General features: G+C 43.5%; 1 protein-coding gene across 2 annotated transcripts in view; it reads right to left on the reverse strand.

Moving 5' to 3' along the window:
• LOC138581104 (signal-regulatory protein beta-1-like) overlaps window positions 1–21,344 on the reverse strand; it is a 465,646-nt gene that overhangs the window by 363,343 nt on the left and 80,959 nt on the right. For both annotated transcript variants that reach the window (XM_069652181.1, XM_069652182.1), the window contains exon 2: window positions 1,561–1,893. In XM_069652181.1, the coding sequence (XP_069508282.1) occupies window positions 1,561–1,893 (333 nt within the window). The remainder of the gene's footprint in view (window positions 1–1,560; window positions 1,894–21,344) is intronic.

Here is a 21,344-nt window from a genome sequence, read left to right on the forward strand (position 1 = left end):
GCTAAATAGAAATATTCCTATATTATATTTTACCTTTTTCCACTTTACCATGTGATTCTGGGGATAAATAGGACTTCAATAAATGTAGTTAACAGCAACAAAATTGAACTATACCAACATTAATATGTTTATCTCCCAAAAAAGAGCCCTATATCCCGTTATCTTCTTTTTCCAGGAAGGTTGAATTTTGTTTCTTCTCTCCAATAGACGATTATGTACACAACTATCTTTGTTCTTAAACAAATTAATTGGGGTAGAGTGGTGTGCTTTAGCTTTCATCAAATTGAGCTCTACTTAAGAATGTACTAACATTTGTTTTTTATATTTGTATCTCGTCAGACCGACCGACTTACTAACCAATTTCCCCCCTTGCCCTTTACTAACCCATTTTCCTGATCCTCCAACATAACCAACACCACTACACATGACTAGGGGATAGCCACACTACACATAAACACCAATAATGAATCTAATGTGTGCACCCTAGCATCCCTGAGACTCTGAAAACAAGACTAGAGGGAATCCCCTTACACACAGTCTATAAATCCATCAACACCACAAAAATGTACCCCAACAGAATATGCTCATACCCCTAACAGCCATCCGTGACTCTGGACCCCTTATGGATACAACCAGTGGGCACGGCCACAAACCCCACCCTAAAATCACACGTCACACACCCAGCACAAACACTAGCACACATCCAAGGCACTGAGTCCTACCCATACAGTCACAGAGCACAGGGCCCCCCCCGAAAAAACTTCCACACGCAAGGCAACGCTCACAGACGTCAGTTCCTACTGGTTCTGAACCCATCCTATCGTCCCACACTCACAAACGCACCCAGCCCTCTTCCCTTGCAGATCCACATGTAGATTGCCCATGGGTGGTAGTGGTGCACTATATATACCAACATAACATAACATCTCCCTCAGCCATGTACGCTTCTGATGAAAAGCGTTAAGCACTAATACGTCTATTATTTGGCTTGGTGGAACTGCTACACTTAGAAAACATTGAAGATGGTCAACAGTTATCATACTGCAATAATCTTAGTTCTGGGATATTATACAACGGAAATGAAAATTATTTGATCAAAATTAAATACTTTTTTTTATAAAAAATCATATCTTTACTATCTAAAATGTTTACACTGGAATTCTTCTTATGAATATATTTACATTAAAACCACACTACATCTCATACTATGTGAGTGAGCATAGGTTGTATGTCCTTAGACTGGGAAAGTTGTTTGTTTTGATATGTATATAGATCCACAATTGGGCCGTAATTTGTATGGAGTAGAGAAATAGTTCAATGCAGAATAGGTACACCGACCCATTTGAGGAACTGCTTTTTACTCCACTCACATTCTCTCTGTGGTAGGTTCAAACACATGTTCTGGATATTTCTGGCACATAATTGATGTTAAAGCCCCCTTCCTTTTGTTTACTAGTGACCGGCCCTTCAGAGATGCCGATCTGTGTGACTGTACCGCAATTTACCTGCGATTCCAGAAATTAATAACATTTACCATGATCCATCTTTCCAATCACTCACCTTCCACTCTCAGGATTATATGTCCTTGTCTGCGCGCCTCCCCATATAGGACTGTGCAAGTATACTCCCCATTGTCATCATCCGTGGGGTCCGCTAGTGCCAGTGAGGCATTCCCTTTTTTCAGCTCATCAGGGCAAAGATGGGCCCGGGATTCGTAGGTTGTCACAGACTCATTGTACTCCACCAGAAGCTGGCCGTCGAGCTGCCATGAGGTTACTAAGAGACTGATGTCCAGAGACGGGACATCCACGTAGAAAAGACACTCCAGAAGTACGTCCTTCCCACCTGGGGTCACATAAGGAGAGGGGCCCATGGAGAGCCGGAGTCGGCCAGCTGAAGGGTCAAAAAGAAATATGATTAGAGACACACACCACATAGAAAGTCCAAGATTACAGCAACTCATAGCCTGGAAGCCAAAGTGTGTGTATGTGTGTGTGTTGTACCTTTCACCTTTTTGAAATCCTTAAAAAGACTGCCATTGATTTGAGTAACAGTAATACCTTGTTAGGGAGACTTTGCTTAGGCCTTCTTTCTAGAAACCAGAAATGTCAATTCTCGGTTGTTTACAGGGTGATTGCTCTGATCTATCTTGAGCCTCTGAGGGGTATTATGGCTCTGTGACCTCAGAAGCCATGTCAACTCTTCAAAAGGAGAGAGCTGTTATAAAGGTCCAGAAAGCAGTTATGTTAAATTCCCAGTAAAGGGATGTCAACGTAATACTTTTGTTCAACTTTATTATAAAGAATTTTTTGTTCAACTTTATTTTAAAGAATATATCTTCACAGATACATCAAAGTACACAGTATCTAAGGAAATCAAGTCACTTTTCTGAATATACAGAAAACACATAATAGTGATTTTAGAGGAACATGAAATGTTACCCCCAAGCTCACAAAGTTGAATGGGGCTTTTAAAGAGGCTCACAGGACTCTGAGGGACAAATACACCCACTTCCCAATGTAAGTCTATAGATCTGTAGCAATCAATGGGTCACTGTTAAACTACTTCAGGCATATAGAAGGTCTGCACACAGTGCCACCAAAGCAATTCTCCAGAGGGATGAGAGGACCTAAAAGAAGAGGTCCATTCAGAGGGTTCCACTAAACATTCCTCAGAATAAGAGAAGGTGAGTAGAAACGTTAGTAGTAGGAACTTCTGCAGTTTAGCGGAGACGCCAGCTTAGAACAGCGCAGGATCAGAGTCTGCAAAAGTCGCTGCATTATTAGCAGCGCAAGAGGATGCAATTACCACCTGGATGGCCAAGAGCAGCAAGTGATCCTTGTCCACTTTTGCACATCCTAGTTGTGAGCATTTCCTCGACCCAGAAGGGGGCTGGCTGTCCCAGCTGAGGTTGCGGCTGTTGCCTTAAGTCGCTAGAGTATTTTTCTTTAATCTACCAAAAGGTGCAGAGCAGCCCTCTTGCCCCTGTGCACCCCTCTTGCTAAATTCCAATTTTGCAATTAGTAGGTCACTCTATGCATAGATCTGCATATCAATACATGATTACATTATGTACAGGCCTGACATTTCATTCTTCTCTTTCAGGAGAATTAAAGTAACCATGTCAGTTCAGACATTCATGCATTGATTTCCCTGAATCCTATGACACAAACAAAGCACTTACTCAGCATATTCTCATTTAGCGCGCATTGGGCCGAAGTTACAAAAATGTTTTCAATGGGACTTTCCCATGTTAAAACATTTTCCATAATCATACAGCTTTTATTTGACTATTTAGCCATTTGCCAAAAGCATAGTTACAGAAAAGAAGAACAATTCAATACTAAAATACAAGATAAAAACTCAATACTAATAATGTACCCTTGAGAATTTCATCTGGGTCTGACACGTTTCCAAAAAGTGACTAAGAAAGAAATGACCAAATGCAATTTTACATATATATACAATTGATGTCGGAGCATAGAAAGCTACAACATTTTTGTAAATCAGGCCCAAAGAGTTCAAAAGCCACACGCATGCATGTCTTTTTAAGTTTTCATGTTTCTGCATATTTGTATTCATGTTAGCCCTTAGTCATTTTACATGTAAAAATATGTATGAGTCATTCAATTTTTACTATCATCGATTCTATATCAAAACCAGCTGATGCTAATACACTGTGGTGCCTGATCAAAGGCCTATTTCAACTAACTACCACTTTATTTTGTTTAAGGAACTGCAAGGTCACATCTCATTATAGTGTGCTAAAATCTCTATAATACTACATCCCATTAGCGTTTGCTGTCATGTGTCAAGTGTTTTAAATTCTCCATGTTTTTAAGGATGTTCAATATGCTGCTAGTTGTACAAAGTGAAAAGCATGTGTGTCTTCTTCTGGTGTGCTTCGAAGCACACCAGGGAAAATTCCCTCTTCTTAGAAAGGCTGTACGATGGCCTCACATCCTGAATCTCTGCTTGAATCCCTAGTATTAAAGTGTTATTCCTCATCAACCTTTCCACAGTCTCCATGCTTCTTCATTGCCCCATCACAGCAGCACTCAATCTGCTTTCTCTGTCCATGTATCTCACTGTGAATCTGGCTCTAATTTGGGGTGTGTCTGTATAGCTGTGGGCTTTTATATTCTCTATTTGGAATCCCCCATAAACTGTTGATTTTTTGTTTATATTTTGGCCTTTCTTGTGGGGGAGATGAGATATTTTCATTTTCCATTCGTTCTAACGAAAACATTCTAATCTGTTTGTTTGAAACAATCTTTGTTTTGCAAATTGTGCTTTGTTTTAGTTGACTATCTTTCAACACATTTGTTTACATTATCACGCTTTGTGCTAAAATATACCAAGAAGGACAGCTCAGGGGCAACACTCTGGTCTTGTAAACAAGACTACATGGAGCACCACAGGTTTGATACCCAGTCCCAGTTAGAGGTACAAATCTGGCATGAAGTGCAATATAAGGAACCAATGTAATGTTTTTTTATTTACTCTAAAGATCAGGCTTCTTTCTGTTATATGACAAAGGTGGTCACACCACTTGCGTGGTCTAAATAATTGCTGCACACTCCCCTAAAATATGCCGGTAAGGCAAGTAACTACTTATAGTTAATTATTCGTTTTGCAAAGCAAGACAATTTCTTTGATAGCTCGATTTGTTAATCAATGTGTCACATTTATACCATGGACTTCACAATTCTTGAATATCTGTAGTTTAACGAAGACCAGCAAGAACAGTTGTCCTGTCTACCGCGTTTCGAATTAAAAACTCTTCTTCAGAGACTGTCATTTATACAAAGAAAATATATACATTGTTCTCTAAATGTTAAGTCTTCCAATACATTAGTAATTTACGAGTGTATTCAGATAGACAAACTCCAAGTATATGATAAAGTTGTGGTTCTAAAAGCCACTGCTTAGCCAAGTGTAGTCAGGAAATTAAAGAAACCAACACATAAATAAATATACTAAATTACTGTGTCTTACTAAAAAACATAATGTCCTAATTTTTTTTATGTTTATTTATTGAGAATTTGTAAGGTGCTTATAGAACAAATGGTGTTTCCAAGTGCCAAAAGACAAAAAGGGGGGGGACAGAGGAGATAAAAAACAACACAGAAACAGTCCTACTAGGCCTTGTGACATTCGGATTATGCAAGTGCAGTAATAGAGTGCTGGGTGTGGGGGGGCGGAGTGCAAGGGCGGGGTGGGAAAGGAGAGGGGGCAGGGGATTGTCAAGTGCTAAGGTTGTCATGAACCACCAAATTCGCCCTTTTTGGACTTCGTGGTCCATGATGCACCGCGGCAGGAATTCAGTGCCCCTTCCAACATGGTCGACGGGCCTGAAACGCTGCGCTCTAGCCCTTGCACGCAATGCTCGACTTCCTAGAAAACAGACACGCCCCGTGCCTCAGCGCATCTCAATGCAACTGCTTGGAGTTGCTAGATGTGTCTTTCGAGTCTGCTTCCCGTGCTATCTCCAGTTCCTTACCTTTCCTTCTTTTCTTTTGTTACCTGGAATCCCGTTCAAATCTCTCATTACCCGCTAGCCCGTATCCTTTCCCGGATTCGTCGTGTGCTCGGTCCTGCATTGTCCCGGACACTCTCCGAGCTTGGGATTCTTACCTCCTTCCTGGATGCACAACTACATTCCTGGATACTGAACGCCATCCGGCTAAGGACAGCCGGCTACCTCACGCTGGAACCCGAAGACTCGCGCCCCGGCCTGTACAAGTCTCGGACAGTGAGGAAAATGGAAGTCGCACCCAAGAAGGTCACAAGCAAGGAAAAACAGGTCAGAAAGAGAGAAACTTGTGACAGATTGAGATGCCTCAAACCTGATACAAAAACAGACATGGAAGCCGCAGTTCAAGACCTGAGAGGTGTGCAAGAATTAACCACAGAGGTTCAAAACCTCAAGGCCAAGAATGCAGCATTAAAGCAGCTTGTCTTGTCCCGAGATTCCGCGGTCAAAGAAAGCGCCCTGGTAGGGGGGATAGTGGACAAGTATGATGGATCTTCCAAGTCCCTGCGTTCCTTCCTTGATTCCTGCCTAGTGCATTTCACCTTCAAACCCTACTATTTTTCCACGCCACGAGCAAAAGTCGGATTCATGATACCTCACCTCACGGGCAATGCCTTAACCTAGGCAACTCCCTTAGTCAATTCGGGAGACCCACTCTTGGATAATTATGATGGGTTTGTGGTAGCCCTTAAGGCCATGTTTGATTGACCAGAACTTGTCTACAGTGCACAAGAAAGACTTCTCGAATTCCAGCAAGGGAGTCAGGATATGCTCACTTATATGACTCGCTTCAATCAGCTAGCTAAAGAAGCCGACTGGTCTCAAGAAGCCAGTTTCACTCTCTTCCAAAGAGGTTTAAATGATGAGATAAAGGACGAACTAGCCAGAGTAGCTCGTCCGAGTTCCTTCCAGGCTCTCATGGACCTTTCCCTACAGATAGATTTCCGGATCCAGGAGAGAAAGGCAGAGAAAAGGAAGACTACGGGCCTCATTACACGGTAGGCGGTAAGGGTTTACCGGTACCGGTATTTTACCGGTACCGGTAAATCCTTACCGCCTACTACGAGGTCCCTTTGCGTGTTGGGGAATTTAACACCTGCTTTTTGCAGGCGTTAAAATCCAACCCGCAAAGCGACCAGTGGAGCTAATTACGGTACCGCAATATTAGGTAGAATGCAAAGCGTACCCCCCCAGCGTGCGCACGTGGGAACCTATCTCAAACATGAATTCCCCTGTCTAATACAAAGATTTCATTGAGTCCACCCAGGCAAACCCGGTAGTGCCGGCTTTAGGAGGAGGCATACTGTCATGAACCACTGAATTCGCCCTTTTTGAACTTCATGGTACATGATGCACCACGGCATGAATTCAGTGATCCTTCCAACATGGCCAACGGGACTGAAACGCTGCGCTCTAGCCCTTGCGTGCAATGCTCGACTTCCTAGAAAACAGACACGCCCCCGCGGCTCTGCGCATCACAACGCAACTGCTTGGAGTTGCTAGACATGTGTTTCGAGTCCGCTTCCCGTGCTATCTCCAGTTCCTTACCTTTCCTTCTTTTCTTTTGTTACCTGGAATCCTGTTCGAATCTCTCCTTACACGCTAGCCTGTATCCTTTCCCGGATTTGTCTTGTGCTCAGTCCTGCGGTGTCCCGGACACTCTCCGAGCTTGGGACTTTTACCTCCTTCCTGGATGCACGACTACATTCCTGGATACTGAACGCCATCCGGCTAAGGACAGCCGGCTACCTCACGCTGGAACCCGAAGACTCGCGCCCCGGCCTGTACAAGTCTCGGACAGTGAGAAAAAAGGAAGTCGCACCCAAAAAGGGCACAAGCAAGGAAAAACAGGTGAGAAAGAGAGAAACTTGTGACAAAGGTAGACCCAAGAGGGCAAGTCATGAGGAACACAGAAAGTGCAATCGGGGGCAGACTAGGTAGGCAGGTCAGTGAAGGGGGCCCAGGAGGGCAAGTGCTGGAGGAGGTGCTGGGGTAGACTGGGTAGAGGCAGGCCTGGACCCCAGTTAGGCTTATGAGGGCCCAGGCAGCCAGTCACAGTGGCATGGGGGCATTAGCAACGGAGGGGTGAAGTGGAGAGGAAAGGAAGAAGAGAAAAGGAAAGTCTTGAGACGTTTCTGCAACTTAAGGAGGTCAGGTCAGGCTCAAGTCTGAGAGAGTCAGGGAGACCATTCCAGATGGAGGCTCCCGCCGTAGAGAGATCTACTGCTTGGTGAAACATCTGACTGGGAGAGAGTTGGCACTAGAAGACCAAAGCGTTCTAGCCGGGAGGTATTAGATGTAGCGGCAAAATAAATTAGCTTAGGCTAAAAGGAGGGTTTTTTTAGAATATAATAATAATATGTGCATTTGTTTAGCCCTAAACTAATACATTTTTGCGATCAAAATCCCATTTTCCTTGCAATGTTCAAAAAGGGTTGCATTTATCAATTTCACCAAACGACTCAAAATAGAAATATATTTGTTGCCTTTTACTTTAGCCATTGCAAGAACGTGTTATTACAAGAAAAGACTGGGTCTGTGTAGAATGTATGTTTTAGTCTCTTGGCCTTCACTGATAAACTTAGGTTCAATAAGATTAAAGGCAGGTCCTCACATTTAGTGGAGGAAGAAAGCTTGTTTCAATATGGTTTCATTCTCTTGGTTAAATACTATGTAAATGCTGACTGCACCAAGCAGAGCTCAATTTACTCACAGAATCATAGTTACGCCTTTCCATTCTTATCAGCTGTATAGAACGCATCTTTGAAAGTTTGCTCAAATAGGATTACCATTGGTGGAATGAAGGGCATGCGTGTTTATGTTTAATGATCTCAAACATAAGTCACTGACCGTGAACTGGTGGACACACTATATGATTGAGCCATAGGCAAAGTAAAGACTCTTGACATAGCAAGAGCATCTCTGAATACACAGTTTGTTTTACCTACTTGTGATTAGATAAGATTAGGTTGAATTGTTGTATATGTAGTAAAACATATTTGCGTTATTATCTTTTGCAAATAAATAACAAATAGTTAAACATATTTGCGTTAAATGAATAATTATGTTGATGTAGGCTCAGTTTGTATAAAAAGCAACACGATGAACCATTTAGGCACTTCATTTCTCCACTCTCCATGAAATACTGGTTGTGGTTGAACCTGAAGTACGCTAGAGTGTATTGTATGTGTATATTAAAGTTTGCCTTGCAACTTTGAAACTCTGTCACAGATGCTCTATTTTTTTTTAATTATAGTGCTTAGAATTCTCAAAATGGCACCCAGTGGGGGGCCTCACTGAGGACAAGGGTATCTCGATTGCTAGATGTGACGGAGCGGAACCAGACTATTGGACTGCTTGGTTTCAGGGCTCCCTGCTACTATGGAGATTTGATTGCTCGCAGCTGACACTAGCCTCCTTTGGCGGTCTTCTCTCCATAGACGCCCTCTCCTGGCTGGGCTCTTTGAACTGCACACAATATTTCACCCAGGGCAACTGAGACAGAACTTTGTCAGTAAGTATAGCTGTTTGGGAGGTAAGACTTGATTGTTTGGGTTAAACTGAAGATATTTGCAAATACCTTCTTTGCCAGAAAGAATCAGAGAATTTTTATGACGCCTGGTCCCAGTAAGCTTTGTAAATGTTGGGCCGGACTTTGTTGCGTTCGCTCTGTGAACGACTTAGAATTTGGCCAGCCTGCACCCTCAGAAGGTTCCTTCGCGTATGAAATGTATGTCAAGTATGGGTTAGGGGCGATAGTATTCAACAGTTCATGGCACAAACAGACTAAAGATACGCCTAGCTTGCGATGGCCAGAAAATTGCTCTTTTGATGTATCCATAATTCAGCATCTAGAATCTGCATTATTACAGAATAAGGCTAGACCCTCCGCCTTTGATGTTATCTGCGATTATCGCAAGGAAGCCACACAGAAAATCATATGTAAACAGAAATTTGCTCAAAGACATATGTAAGAGGCGGATAAAGTTTTAGTTCATGATCAGCAGAAACACCAACAAAATAATAGATAAATAGATAGGGATTGTCAGTTACAAATAACAGGAATTTACTCTGTTATACCTACCACTTCTCGAGATCCTGTGGTAGAACAAATTCTTAACAACCCCCTCCAACATCTTCTTCCCTCTGCACCTCCTCCCCCGTATGGTCAACCACAGAGCCCATTAGTATTAGGGCCCCCGGGCCCTAGATTCCCTCCCACTATTCCCGATGCCCAAGATCCTTCCCTCTCGCCAGACGAAGATGACATATCAGATGCCATCATAGACCCTCCCAGTAAATATATACATGGCCCATTGACTAAAGAAAAGGCACTGAAATTAGAACCCTTTATTAGGAATACACAGGCTGCCTTAATGCCTACCCAATGAAACAAAATGAAGGGAGCAGGCTATTTGGTTCATATCGAGCAGAGTCAGACAGAATGCAGTCGAGGAAGTACTTGAAACCCAATGTCCTGTGTGACTGATTCTATTAGAATGTTTGGGTGACGAGTTCTAGATCCAGTGGGAGCAAAAATTGCCTTTGATAGTTCCTTGGGAATTGCATGATTTGAACTTAGCTGCCTTCTCTTGTCATAAGGAAAAGGATGATTTCTTTTGGGAGATATTAAATGAAATGAAAGGACTAGAAAAAGCTCAATTGGAATTAGAAGCTGAAGCCATGTCCAATGGCCACTGACCCCATAGTATCTAAAGAACCGCACATATCAGATGAGGAACTACAATTAATTACACGTACCGCTCTCAAATGGGCCACTTCTGACACCTCTTTTGATTATTTGCAGCACCTTTTTTCAATATGTCCCCCAGATGCAGATGCATACCATAGAAGTAATGTTGGATGCAATTATGCAGCAAAATGAGGAAGGCGAAGTTGAGAATTCCGCAGAGTTGCGACATCCTAAACTAATAATAGATAATGCATCCACAATGAGTATCCCAGAGCAACTCATACACATAACAGCACTTTTAAAATTACATAATCCACCTAGTTGTCAGCTCCCTATGCGGGAGGTGCTGCCTGCTTATTTACCACAGCAAGCCACGCTTGATGCTCAGGGGAATCCTGTACTTGATAACCAAGGGAAACCAATTATGCAACCTGCTAAATATGACCCTCCGTTTGTTCACAAACCCTTTTCCAGGCAAGAATTAAATGCATTAAAACAGACAAGACCTGACATTAGAAAAAGCCCTACTGGGTTTTATAAAGTTTTAGTGGCTGTTTTGAACACCTCCATCTTTACTACTACTGATCCGGAAACCCTATTTTCAGTGGTCTTGCCATCAGATATTTGGATGCCAATCAGAAATATCATTGGCCCTTCAACTTTGGAGAAGACATGGGATACGCTTTTTTCAACTTGACACTAATAGGACAGCTGGTGATATGCCCACCCACACAGTGCTCAACCTTCCCACCATGATAGTTGCACAATTTAAGAGGGTGGTACCCGAGAAACAAACCAATTTGGACAAGCTTGCCACCTGTTTCCAAAATAAAACTGAAGGGGTAACAGAGTTGAGCAAGTATTTATTGATTTTTCAGGACAAGAAATGACTACGCCGGCAGGGAAACAGTTATTTGTAGATAAGTTTGTCCGGCAATTATTACCATAAATAAATATTCTTATAATGCAATCAGAGAGCACCTGGCAGACTAGAACATTGTCAGATATTCTGCATATGGCTCAATATTATGAAAATAGAGTGAATGTGGAAAAAGAAAAAGCAGAGAAGAAGAGAGTGGATCTTAAGACAAGAGTGTTAAGCAGCAGGTACAACAGAGAACTAGGGGAGGGCCATTTATTGGCTCAAGAGGAAGAGGTGTTGGTCTGTTGTACTATTTTCACCGCCAGGGCCCAATCGGTGTGCATATTGCAAACAGGAGGGCCACTGGAGTGCGCAGTGCCCAGCCTTGTTGAATAGGGGGAGTGGGATGTATCAAAGAATGGGGAGAGGACAGGTAGGACGTAGGGGTGCCTGGGCACCACCTGGGCCCCTTGCTGGCCCTTTTGCAACTACTACAGTCCCTATCAGCGCCAATATTTTTGATAATCCAAACAATCCTTTTGTCACTAATCAATATAACACTGAGGATTTCTCTTGGGATTTTTCAGAATAGTTCACATGAGAATTGTAAACAGAAGCATCGATTTTTAGTAGACACAGGGGTGCAAAAGAGCTTTGTAGATCATGCTAAGGTTCCAGATATTCTTTGAGTGGGCACGCCAATATTTCAGTAGGGTTCGCTGCAACACCCATAACTAGTAAAGTATTGGCCGCAGTTCCTGTTCTCTTAGCACCAGCAGCTAGTGAGAAACCATTTTTATTAACTACACAGTATGGAGAAAATATACTGGGTTTGAATTTGTTGAAGAAATGGTATACTACTATTTATTGTACGCCCAATGGGGTACACATTCCAGTATGCCCTTTGAAAATGAATCAGTTTTTAGCGAAACCTCTGCCACCAGAGTTTTACAACATCACTGATGCATTATGGGCAGTATCAGATAACAACGTCAGCCTTATGGATATTGACCCAGTAAAATACAAAAATGACACGGAGCAGTTTATCCACGTATTCCTCTGTACAAAGTATCCCCTGAAGGTTATTCAGCACTTGAAACAATTATTTCCGACCTAGTAAGGCAAGGGATTGTAGAAGAAATAATTGGAAGTGTATGTAATACCCCCAATTGACCTGTTTATAAGAAAAGGGCACAGACCTACCATATTGTTTTGTAATTGATTTAAGAGCAATTAACAAAATGTCATGACGTCAGGTCATTGGAAACTCTGGAATCGATGGAAATGGTAGGAGGAACTTCGAGGAGGAATCAAGCAGTGTTCTAGTCTTTCAACTTGTGAAACTCTATCCGGGTGCCGGCCCCGCCCCCTGACTGCGTTGAAACTCTAGGAGAACTATGCTCCGTCCTTGCTCACTGGTGCTTTTATCCCTCCCTGTGAAAGTAGTACTCTTCTGAATATTCACTGCCTTTGACTATTAATCCGTCCTTTTCCCCCTCTCTAGTCCGCCTTTGGTTTACTTTCAGTTTTGAGCATTTGTTTCCCAATGCTCGATTCTACTCTCTTACATTCGGTGTTCATCCTCCTTTTTGTCTGCCTGGACTAGCGTCCTACGGCGTCTTTGGACGCTCTCGACAGTAAGTGTGTGTCTTTTTCTAATCCTGCCGTCCTTACATACTTACCTACCTATTCATCCGAACCTCGTGTGCCCTCTCTCACTCGGTTCATATTCATTAATAAGCTCTTTTCGGCCGCTCTGAGTTTTCCATCCTTTTTTGTTCTGCTCGATTTCTCCTTTCTGAAGTGTTCTGTCCTTTACTGTCCTTTTCCTTTCCTTCTCTTTACGTCTTGCCCTTATCCAGAGATACAGTCCATGATTTGGATTGCCCTCCCGGCTGGATTGAATTGTCTTCCCTCTGTCTGGACTTCCTTTCATTCAGTCTTTTTATCTTTGCTGAGACACTCTGGGATCTATTTCCTGTTACCTACTACGAACGCTACCAGTCTTCCAAAACATTATCTCCACATCAACATTCTACTACAAAGTGCAAGAATCTTTACAGACTTATTCCAAGACGTAGCCCATCTGCATTCTAAAACCGAGGAATTACCTGGACCATCCTTCAGGTTTTTTTTCTGCCATCCAGCTTTTTCCCCTGCCAAAGGCTGCGCAGGGAGTTGGCCTCACTGGTGGTACGTTATCCCAGTTCATCAGGGTGGCTAACTCCCGGAACAGAGCCTACCTCTTCACAAAAAAGGGGTGTCCTGAAGTATATCTTCCTATTCCGTCAGATCCTGAAACTTCCTACAGCGATGAAGATTCTCAGATGAGATCGGCGAAAGCTGATAGATTGCAACGCCCAGTCATGGCTACGGTGGAACAAGTTCAGGAACTTGTGAATGCAGTCCAGAGTCTTTCTATGGAGATGCAAGGCATCAAGACAGAAAACGCTGTATTATGACAGATGCTAGTTGGCAGAGACACTCAACAACTAGACTTGCCTCCCCTTGTTTTCAGCGCTGGAAAGTTTGATGGCTCCTCAAAACAGGTATAAGAGTTTTTGGGCGCTTGTATTGTTTACTTCACCTTTTGTCCCACAGCCTACGCTTCAGAGGGTTCCAAAGTGGGATTTCTAATTTCCAACATGGTTGTTAATGCCTTAGCATGGGCAACACCATTAGTAACCTCTTCCAATCCGATTTTACAGGATTATAATGGCTTTGTGACTTTGTTAAAACAGACATTTGAAAGGCAAGAGATCGGATTTTCGGCCAGAGAGGCTCTGTTGGACATCCGTCAGGGTTCAAATGACCTATTGACGTATACTTCAGCATTTAAAAGACTAGCCACTGACGTAGGTTGGCCTCAGTGAGTTCAGTTTACAGTGTTCCGCAGGGGTCTTCATGAAGACTTAAAGGATGAACTTGCTCGCATTCCCAGACCTGCCACTTTTGAAGACCTCTGTTCAGCAGCTCTTCGAATAGACTACCGAATATCGGAACGAAGAACCGAAAAAAAGAGAGGAAGACCTTCCTCGTTTTTTGATCCTCAGTCTACAGTTTCCCCTGCACCCCATTCATTGGAGGAACCCATGCAGGTCGGAACAACCAAGGGACCGCTGTAAAATACTGAAATAAACTGAAGAAAGAGAAAGGCTTGTGTATGTACTGCACCTCTGATTCTCATCTTTTAAGGAATTGTACAGAAGTACCCCCTAGGAGACGGGGAAACAACAAACCCCGGTTCTAGGAGGAACCACCAATCGGGGTTCACAAAGAGGTTCTGGGTCTTCCGTTCAAGAAGGGACTGATTCCAGGTTAATGGTGATTGACACCACTGTGACCTGGAAAGACACATCCGAATCTCAAGTTTTGGCACTGTTGGACAGTGGAGCAGCCAGTAATTTTATGGACATCCAATGAGCCCTATGCAAAAAGATACCTCTCCTTACCAGAAAAAAGGACAGAAAATAGAAGGAGTAGACGGTAAGCCACTTTGTTCCGGTCCTATAGTCCAAACCACAGTTCCCTTGCAGGTACACATCATGAATCATCAAGAGACCATAGTGTTCGACGTGATAAGAGCAGCCCATTTTCCTATCATTCTAGTAATACCATGGCTCCGAAAACACAATCCTTCCATTAACTGGATCTTGAACACCCTCTCTTTTGAATCCGGACATTGCAAAGAATCCTGTCTCCAATCCTTGGAAGAACAACCAGTGACGATTTCCTTTTCCACCTCTAAACTGTAGAGGTGAATGAACTGTCGTTCATTTTCGAAAAATACTCAGATGTATTCGAGGACTGTTTGGGAGAATTCTCTGTTTAGGCTGAATTTCCTAACGTAGTGAGTCCCCCAGCAGCTTTGCTGGATTTCTGGAGTTTGTTGTTTTTCTCCTGCCAAGAGTGAGTCTCTTTTCCTCACGCTCTTGGACATGATTTGAGGGGTTCCTTTGACTGTTAATGTGTTTTATGGGCTATGGGGTCTTTTACTCCATAGGGTCTCATTTGTTTTTACTATGTGTGTTACACAGCACCCTCAGTGCAGTGACATAGGGGTGTTATAGTGACACCCCACCATAGACTCCATACCCTGGGACTGACTACTGTCTCCCAGGGCATGTAAAGTCACCACTGGCTTTACTATTCCCAAATTATGAACAGAAACCAGTACAAACCATCATATTGTGGACGTACTGGTCAGGGCAATTCGATTGCCCCGGGGTCTGTTATTCGAGGGGGCACGTCTCCGTCCCCCCTGATCGAGTTTTGGCTGGTGGCAGTGGATACTACTTTTTATATTCGACCGCGAATATATCTCTATGGGATTTTCCCATTGTTTGAGGCTACCAACTTTAATTATTTAATTCCAATAGCCTCGAACATACCGCCAGGTTATTTATTTAATATTAATTCACCGGTTGGTATTTTTTGCCAGAACTCGATTCTAAAATGGCATTTGTGTTCTCTTCTGTGACTCCAACCCAAGTCGAGCCCTTTGTTCCACTTTTTGGCAGGCTTCTCCACAGAAGCCTCCAAAAGTGGTGCCACTCTGTCTGGGTAGCACAGGGGCTGTGGGAGGGGGTTTAGGCACCCTGGACTGAGTTGCCTTGGCAACTCAAGTCACACTCTTGTGTGATTGGCCCAAGTGGTGAGCCGGCCGGCTCATCACTTAGCATGTTTGATTGACAGCTAGGCTGAATGAATGGGGGTTTCTTGCATAAAAGCGGGGCTTTTGGGATTGGAACTTCAGAAGTCGCCACAGGACCTGAGAATCCGAAGAGGGAGAAGCTGAGCCGACCTGCAACGACGACACCACCGGTGGAGCCCTGCTGACCCGTCTCACCACTTCCCGACGACAGAGGAGATCTTCTTGCCGGAGAGTCTCTTCCCCTTGAGCTGGTGGGACAACCAGTTCGCTTTCCTTTTTCGCCTACCAGGACGTCTAGTGGTCGAATTGCCCGTGCCAAGCACCCCGGCAACCGGATAGCCACTTACCACTGAACCGCGAAAGAAAGGACCACTCCTTTTAACCGAGAAACTCCACGGCTGATTTCTTCCCTGGCAGCACAACGACCTCCTGCTTTCATCCCCGCCGAGATCTTCTCTTCGGACGAAGCACGGACTCGCAACCGCTGCCAGGAACAACTGCCCCCGCTGGAGTGTTCTCACCATTTCAAGGTACTGTGTCTGCCTGGCCTCCCTTTCTATAGATTGCTACAAGGTGACAGTAAATCCTTAACCTTCTAGACTGGGCTGGCCTCTTGACCATCTAAATGGTCCCTTTCTTTTGGTCCAACTTCTTTCTGAACCTTTTCGAGACTTTTGTGCACTTTTCAACCGTGTGACCTTGGACACAATTCGTTCTGATCCTCTTAAAGTGGATCCGGCTTGCAGAACTCTAACTTCACGGTTTGATTCCGCCTTCCTCTCTTGCTGGGTTCTTTTGAAAGTCTTGGGATCTGTTTCAACTTATGCTCTGCCTTTCTCTCCCTTTGAAACCGAATTATTAGAGTGCCATCTGCGTTAAGCGCTCACCGCTGTCTGAAAATAAGTGGGGCTTTACTTAAGACTTGTCTAAACATTCTTGTAAGGGAGTGTATATACTTTAGTGACTGTGTTTTTGAATGTGCTTGAGAATAGTGCCAGTGTGTTTTCTTAAATGTGTTTTTAAATAAATAATTATATATCTTCTACACCAAAGATCTGGTCAGTGTTTGCTTGTTCTACTGTGTTTACCTGCCCTATTGTGTATGCTCTGTATACTGCCTAACTCTTCTTGAGAGAAGTCTGACTGCTCAGCCACAGCTACCAGGTAAATCTGGGTGGTGCAGACTGCTACCAATTGGGTTTACTGCTAACTCCTGTAGTCCTAAACTTTTTGCAGTGGTCCCTAAGGGAGCTGCACAGGTTTCTGCCTAACAAGGACCATGTACCCAAGATTCTTCCCCCACACAGACCAGAGGTTTGCGGTATAGAACTCATCCCTGATGCCATTGTTCCCTTAAGAAGGATGTTCTCTCTTACCTTTCGGAATGAAAGGCCCTCTGAGAATATCTAGATTAGAATCTACAAAACAATTTGATCCGTCCTTCCAAATCCCCTGCAGGCTCATCGTTGTTTTTTATAGCCAAAAAGTACACCTCGGAATTAAGACCGTGCATTGATTTCAGGGGATTGAACAAAGCCACGATTAAGGATCGATATCCAATGCCCATAATAAAAGATGTCTTAGAGGCAGTGGAAGGAGCTGTGATGTTCAGTAAACTCGATCTAAGGGGGCTTATCACTTATTGAGAGTGAAATCCAGAGATGAATGGAAAACAGCATTCAAAACTCTTTTCGGGTTATTTGAATATTATGTATTGAATATTATGTAATGCCATTCGTTTTGGTGAACGCACCAGCGGTGTTCCAGCGCTTTATGGATCGATTGTTTGCGGGTCTCTTGTTTGTCAACGTCATAGTATATCTTGATGATATGTTGGCCTGTTCCTCCAGCCTACAACTACGCATCCAGATTCTCTCTGAAGTGATGGAAAGACTACGCAGACATCAATTATATGCCAAACTAGAAAAATGTCTGATTGGAGTATCCACTGTGCCCTACCTTGGATTTACACTCTCAGAAAAGGGAATTGTCATGGACCAAAGAAAAGTAGCTTCAATACTTGAATGGCCGGCCCCAAATTCTGTTAGAGGTTCAGGCTTTCTTGGGCCTGGCTAATTTTTATAGAAAGTTTATAAACAACTTTTCGGAATTGGTCCTTCCAATCACCGCCTTACTTAAGAAAGATGTCCGCTTTGAATGGGATCATAAAGCCAATGAAACCTTCTGTACAATTAAGACAGCATTTTGTTCTGCACCCGTCCTGAAACAACCTGACCAACAACGTCCCTTCATTCAAGCTATGCTTGAGCTCAAATCTACACTTGCTAGCATAGCTGACAAAAACCAAGCTGCTCTGCTCATGCTATTGGACCTCTCCGCGGCCTTTGACCTAGTTGATCACAGCTTACTAGTGTCAAGGCTCGGAGAGGTCTCCAACTGCTCTACAATTGCATCCAAATGGATCGCCTCCTTTCTGGGTCCCAGAATGGTAAGGGTCTGCGTGGGTGATAAACAATCTTCCCCTATCTCTCAGACATGTGGCGTCCCTCAGGGCTCCTGTCTGTCGCCGCTGCTCTTCAACCTTTACATCCGGCCCCTTCTCGATCTTTTGAACTAGGAGTGCAATATACAAACTACGCAGATGACACTCAGGTTGTTATTCAGTTGAGTGGCTCATACAGTAGTGACTCTGTAAACATTAACCGAATATATAAAGCCATACAAGATTGGATGGCTTGTAGTTCCCTTGCCCTTAATGATAAAAAGACTGAACTCCTTATTGTGGCATCTAAAAACACCCGTGCAAAACTAGATCCTAACTAAGCCTCTTTTCATATTGCCAACAACACCATCACAGTTCAAAAGAAAGTCAAGACCTTGGGAGTAGTTCTTGATGAGGTACTCTCCATGAAACCCCATATTCCCAGCATAAAATCTAGTTGTAGTATTATAAACAAGAGAATCAGATATATTCGACCATTCATATCGGAAGAGAACTGTGCTCTATTGTCCACTGCATTGATAAATTCAAGATTGGACTATTGTAACAGCCTCCTGGCGGGCACCACAGCCTCTAATATTCAATCCTTACAAGTGGCACAGAACAATGCCGTGCGTAATATCTTCAATCAGTCACGTCGCACACACATCTCTACTTTTAGGAAAAGACTCCACTGGCTACCCGTTAAACACCGCATAACGCATAAGATGCTTACTACGACCCATAAATGCCTCAGTTTTAGCAGCCCAACCTATCTGTCCTCCCGTATAGGCATCAAACCCAACGTGAGGAACCTTCGTTCTTCTTTGGCGGTCACTCTCAATTATCCCAAATTCAGGACAGCCAAATTTGGAGGCACAACACTGGATGCTCAGGGTCCCCTTTTGTGGAACACACTTCCAGCAGGTATACGGCAGATCCAGAGTTACACCGCGTTCAAACGTGCCGTCAAGACTCACTTATTGAACTTGGGATAATATCCTGACCCATTTCTCCTTTTCCACTTTGTTGTTTGTCCTCGTCTTGTTTTGTTCTATGTGCGCCCTGAGGCCCACGGGCATGTTGGCACATTACAAAAATTAAAATAAATAAATAAATTGTAGAGACAGACGCATCGACTGGGGCAATAGGGGCGGTTCTCAAACAAAATCATGAAGGAAAAGAACATCCGATTGCTATCTTTCCCAGACCTTGACCTCAAGTGAAAACCATTACTCTGTAATTGAGAAGGAATTGTTAGCAATCAAACAAACTTGTCTAGAGCGGAGACATTTGCTACAGGGATCCATCTATCCTTTTGAAATCCAGGCCGATCACAGCAATTTAAAACTCCTACGACAGATGGATTGTAAAAACACACTCCAGGTCAGATGGGCTTATTTCTTTGCCCAGTATGATTTTCATATCACTTATCTTCCGGGAAGTAAGAACACCTTGGCCGACAGCCTTTCCAGGAGCCCTCTAGTCTATGGCAATCCACCTTTTCAGGGAGAAAAATTATTTCAGGATGTGACATTCATTGGGCAAGCTTCTATGTTTCTGCAGGAAGTCAAGACACCAGTCTACCGGTAGTGCATTCACTTCCACCAGAAATATTGTTCTCAATATACCTCCAGGTTTTGGAAGGCGTTATGTAGATTGGTGGGTATTCAGAGAGCACTCACATCAGGATATCATCCACAATCTAATGGCCAAACAGAGAGGTTAAACTCCACCATGGAGCAATACCTCAGATGTTTTACAAATAAGGAACAAGACAACTAGTTCTCTCTGCTTCCAATGGCAGAATTCACGTATAACAACATGGTTCATACTGCCATCCAGATGTCACCCTTTTATTGTAACTACGGATATCATCCTAAGTCTTTTCCAACCAAACCATTTCAAGAAACCAACGTGCCATAAGTTGACTCTCTCTGGGAAGTTATTACAGAAATGCAAAAGACGGCCATCCTCAATCTGAAAGAAAGCAGACACCGTTACAAAAGACAAGCTGACATTCATCACAGAAAAGTACCTGAGTAGAAAGAATGGGATCAAGTGTGGTTGTCCACTAAATACTTACCTCGATGGACTCATCCCTCTAAGCTGTCTCCACGATTTCTTGGACCATTCCCTATTCTGTCTAAGATCAACCCTGTTGCATTCAAATTGAAGCTACCCACACCTCTCCATCGTATCCATCCAGTCTTTCATTCCTCTTTGCTCAAAACATATGTACCATACACATATCTTCAGAAGAAATAAAAGTCTGACTTCCCCTCAGAGCCCCGTCAGATGTATATGAGGTTGACCGCATTGTTGATTCCCGCTTCTACAAAGGACGACTACAATATCTGATTAGATGGAAAGGGTACACTTCAGAAGTTGATTCATGGGAACCTGTAAGGAACGTCTTTGCTCCTGAATCAATGAAACATTTTCATCATTTACACCTGGGCAAGCCTGGGAGGGGGGCCAGGGGAGGCAGGCATACTGTCATGATGGCAGGTCATTGGAAACTCTGGAATTGATGGAAATGGTAGGAAGAACTTCGAGGAGGAATCAAGGAGTGTTCTAGTCTTTTCACTTGTGACACTATATCCAGGTGCCGGCCCGCCCCCTCACTACGTTGCAACTCTGGGAGAACTATGCTCCTTCCTTGCTCGCTGGTGATATTATCCATGCCTGTGAAAGTAGTACTCTTCTGAATATTTACTGCCTTTGACTATTAATCCATCTTTTTCCCCCTCTCTAGTCCGCCTTTGGTTTACTTTCATTTTCTAGCGTTTGTTTCCCAACGCTCGATTCTACTCTCTTACTTTCGGTGTTCGTCCTCCTTTTCGTCTGCCCGTACTAGCGTCTTCCGGCGTCTTCTGCTGGCCTCTTGGACGCTCTCAACGGTAAGTGTGGGTCTTTTTGTAATACTGCCTTCCGTACATACTTACTTACCTATTCATGCAAACCTCGTGTGGCCTCTCTCACTCGGTTCGTATTCATCACTAAGTTATTTTCGGCCGCTCCGCATTTTCCAACCTTTTTTGTTCTGCTCGATTTTCCGCTTTCTAAAGCGTTCTGTCCTTTACTCTCCTTTTCCTTTCCTTCTCTTTATGTCTTGCCCTTATCCAGAGTTACGGTCCACGAATTAGATTGCCCTCC

The sequence above is a fragment of the Ambystoma mexicanum genome, chromosome 3p (genome assembly GCF_040938575.1).
Source record: "Ambystoma mexicanum isolate Mex_15411 chromosome 3p, UKY_AmexF1_1, whole genome shotgun sequence".
Taxonomy (NCBI): Eukaryota; Metazoa; Chordata; class Amphibia; order Caudata; family Ambystomatidae; genus Ambystoma; species Ambystoma mexicanum.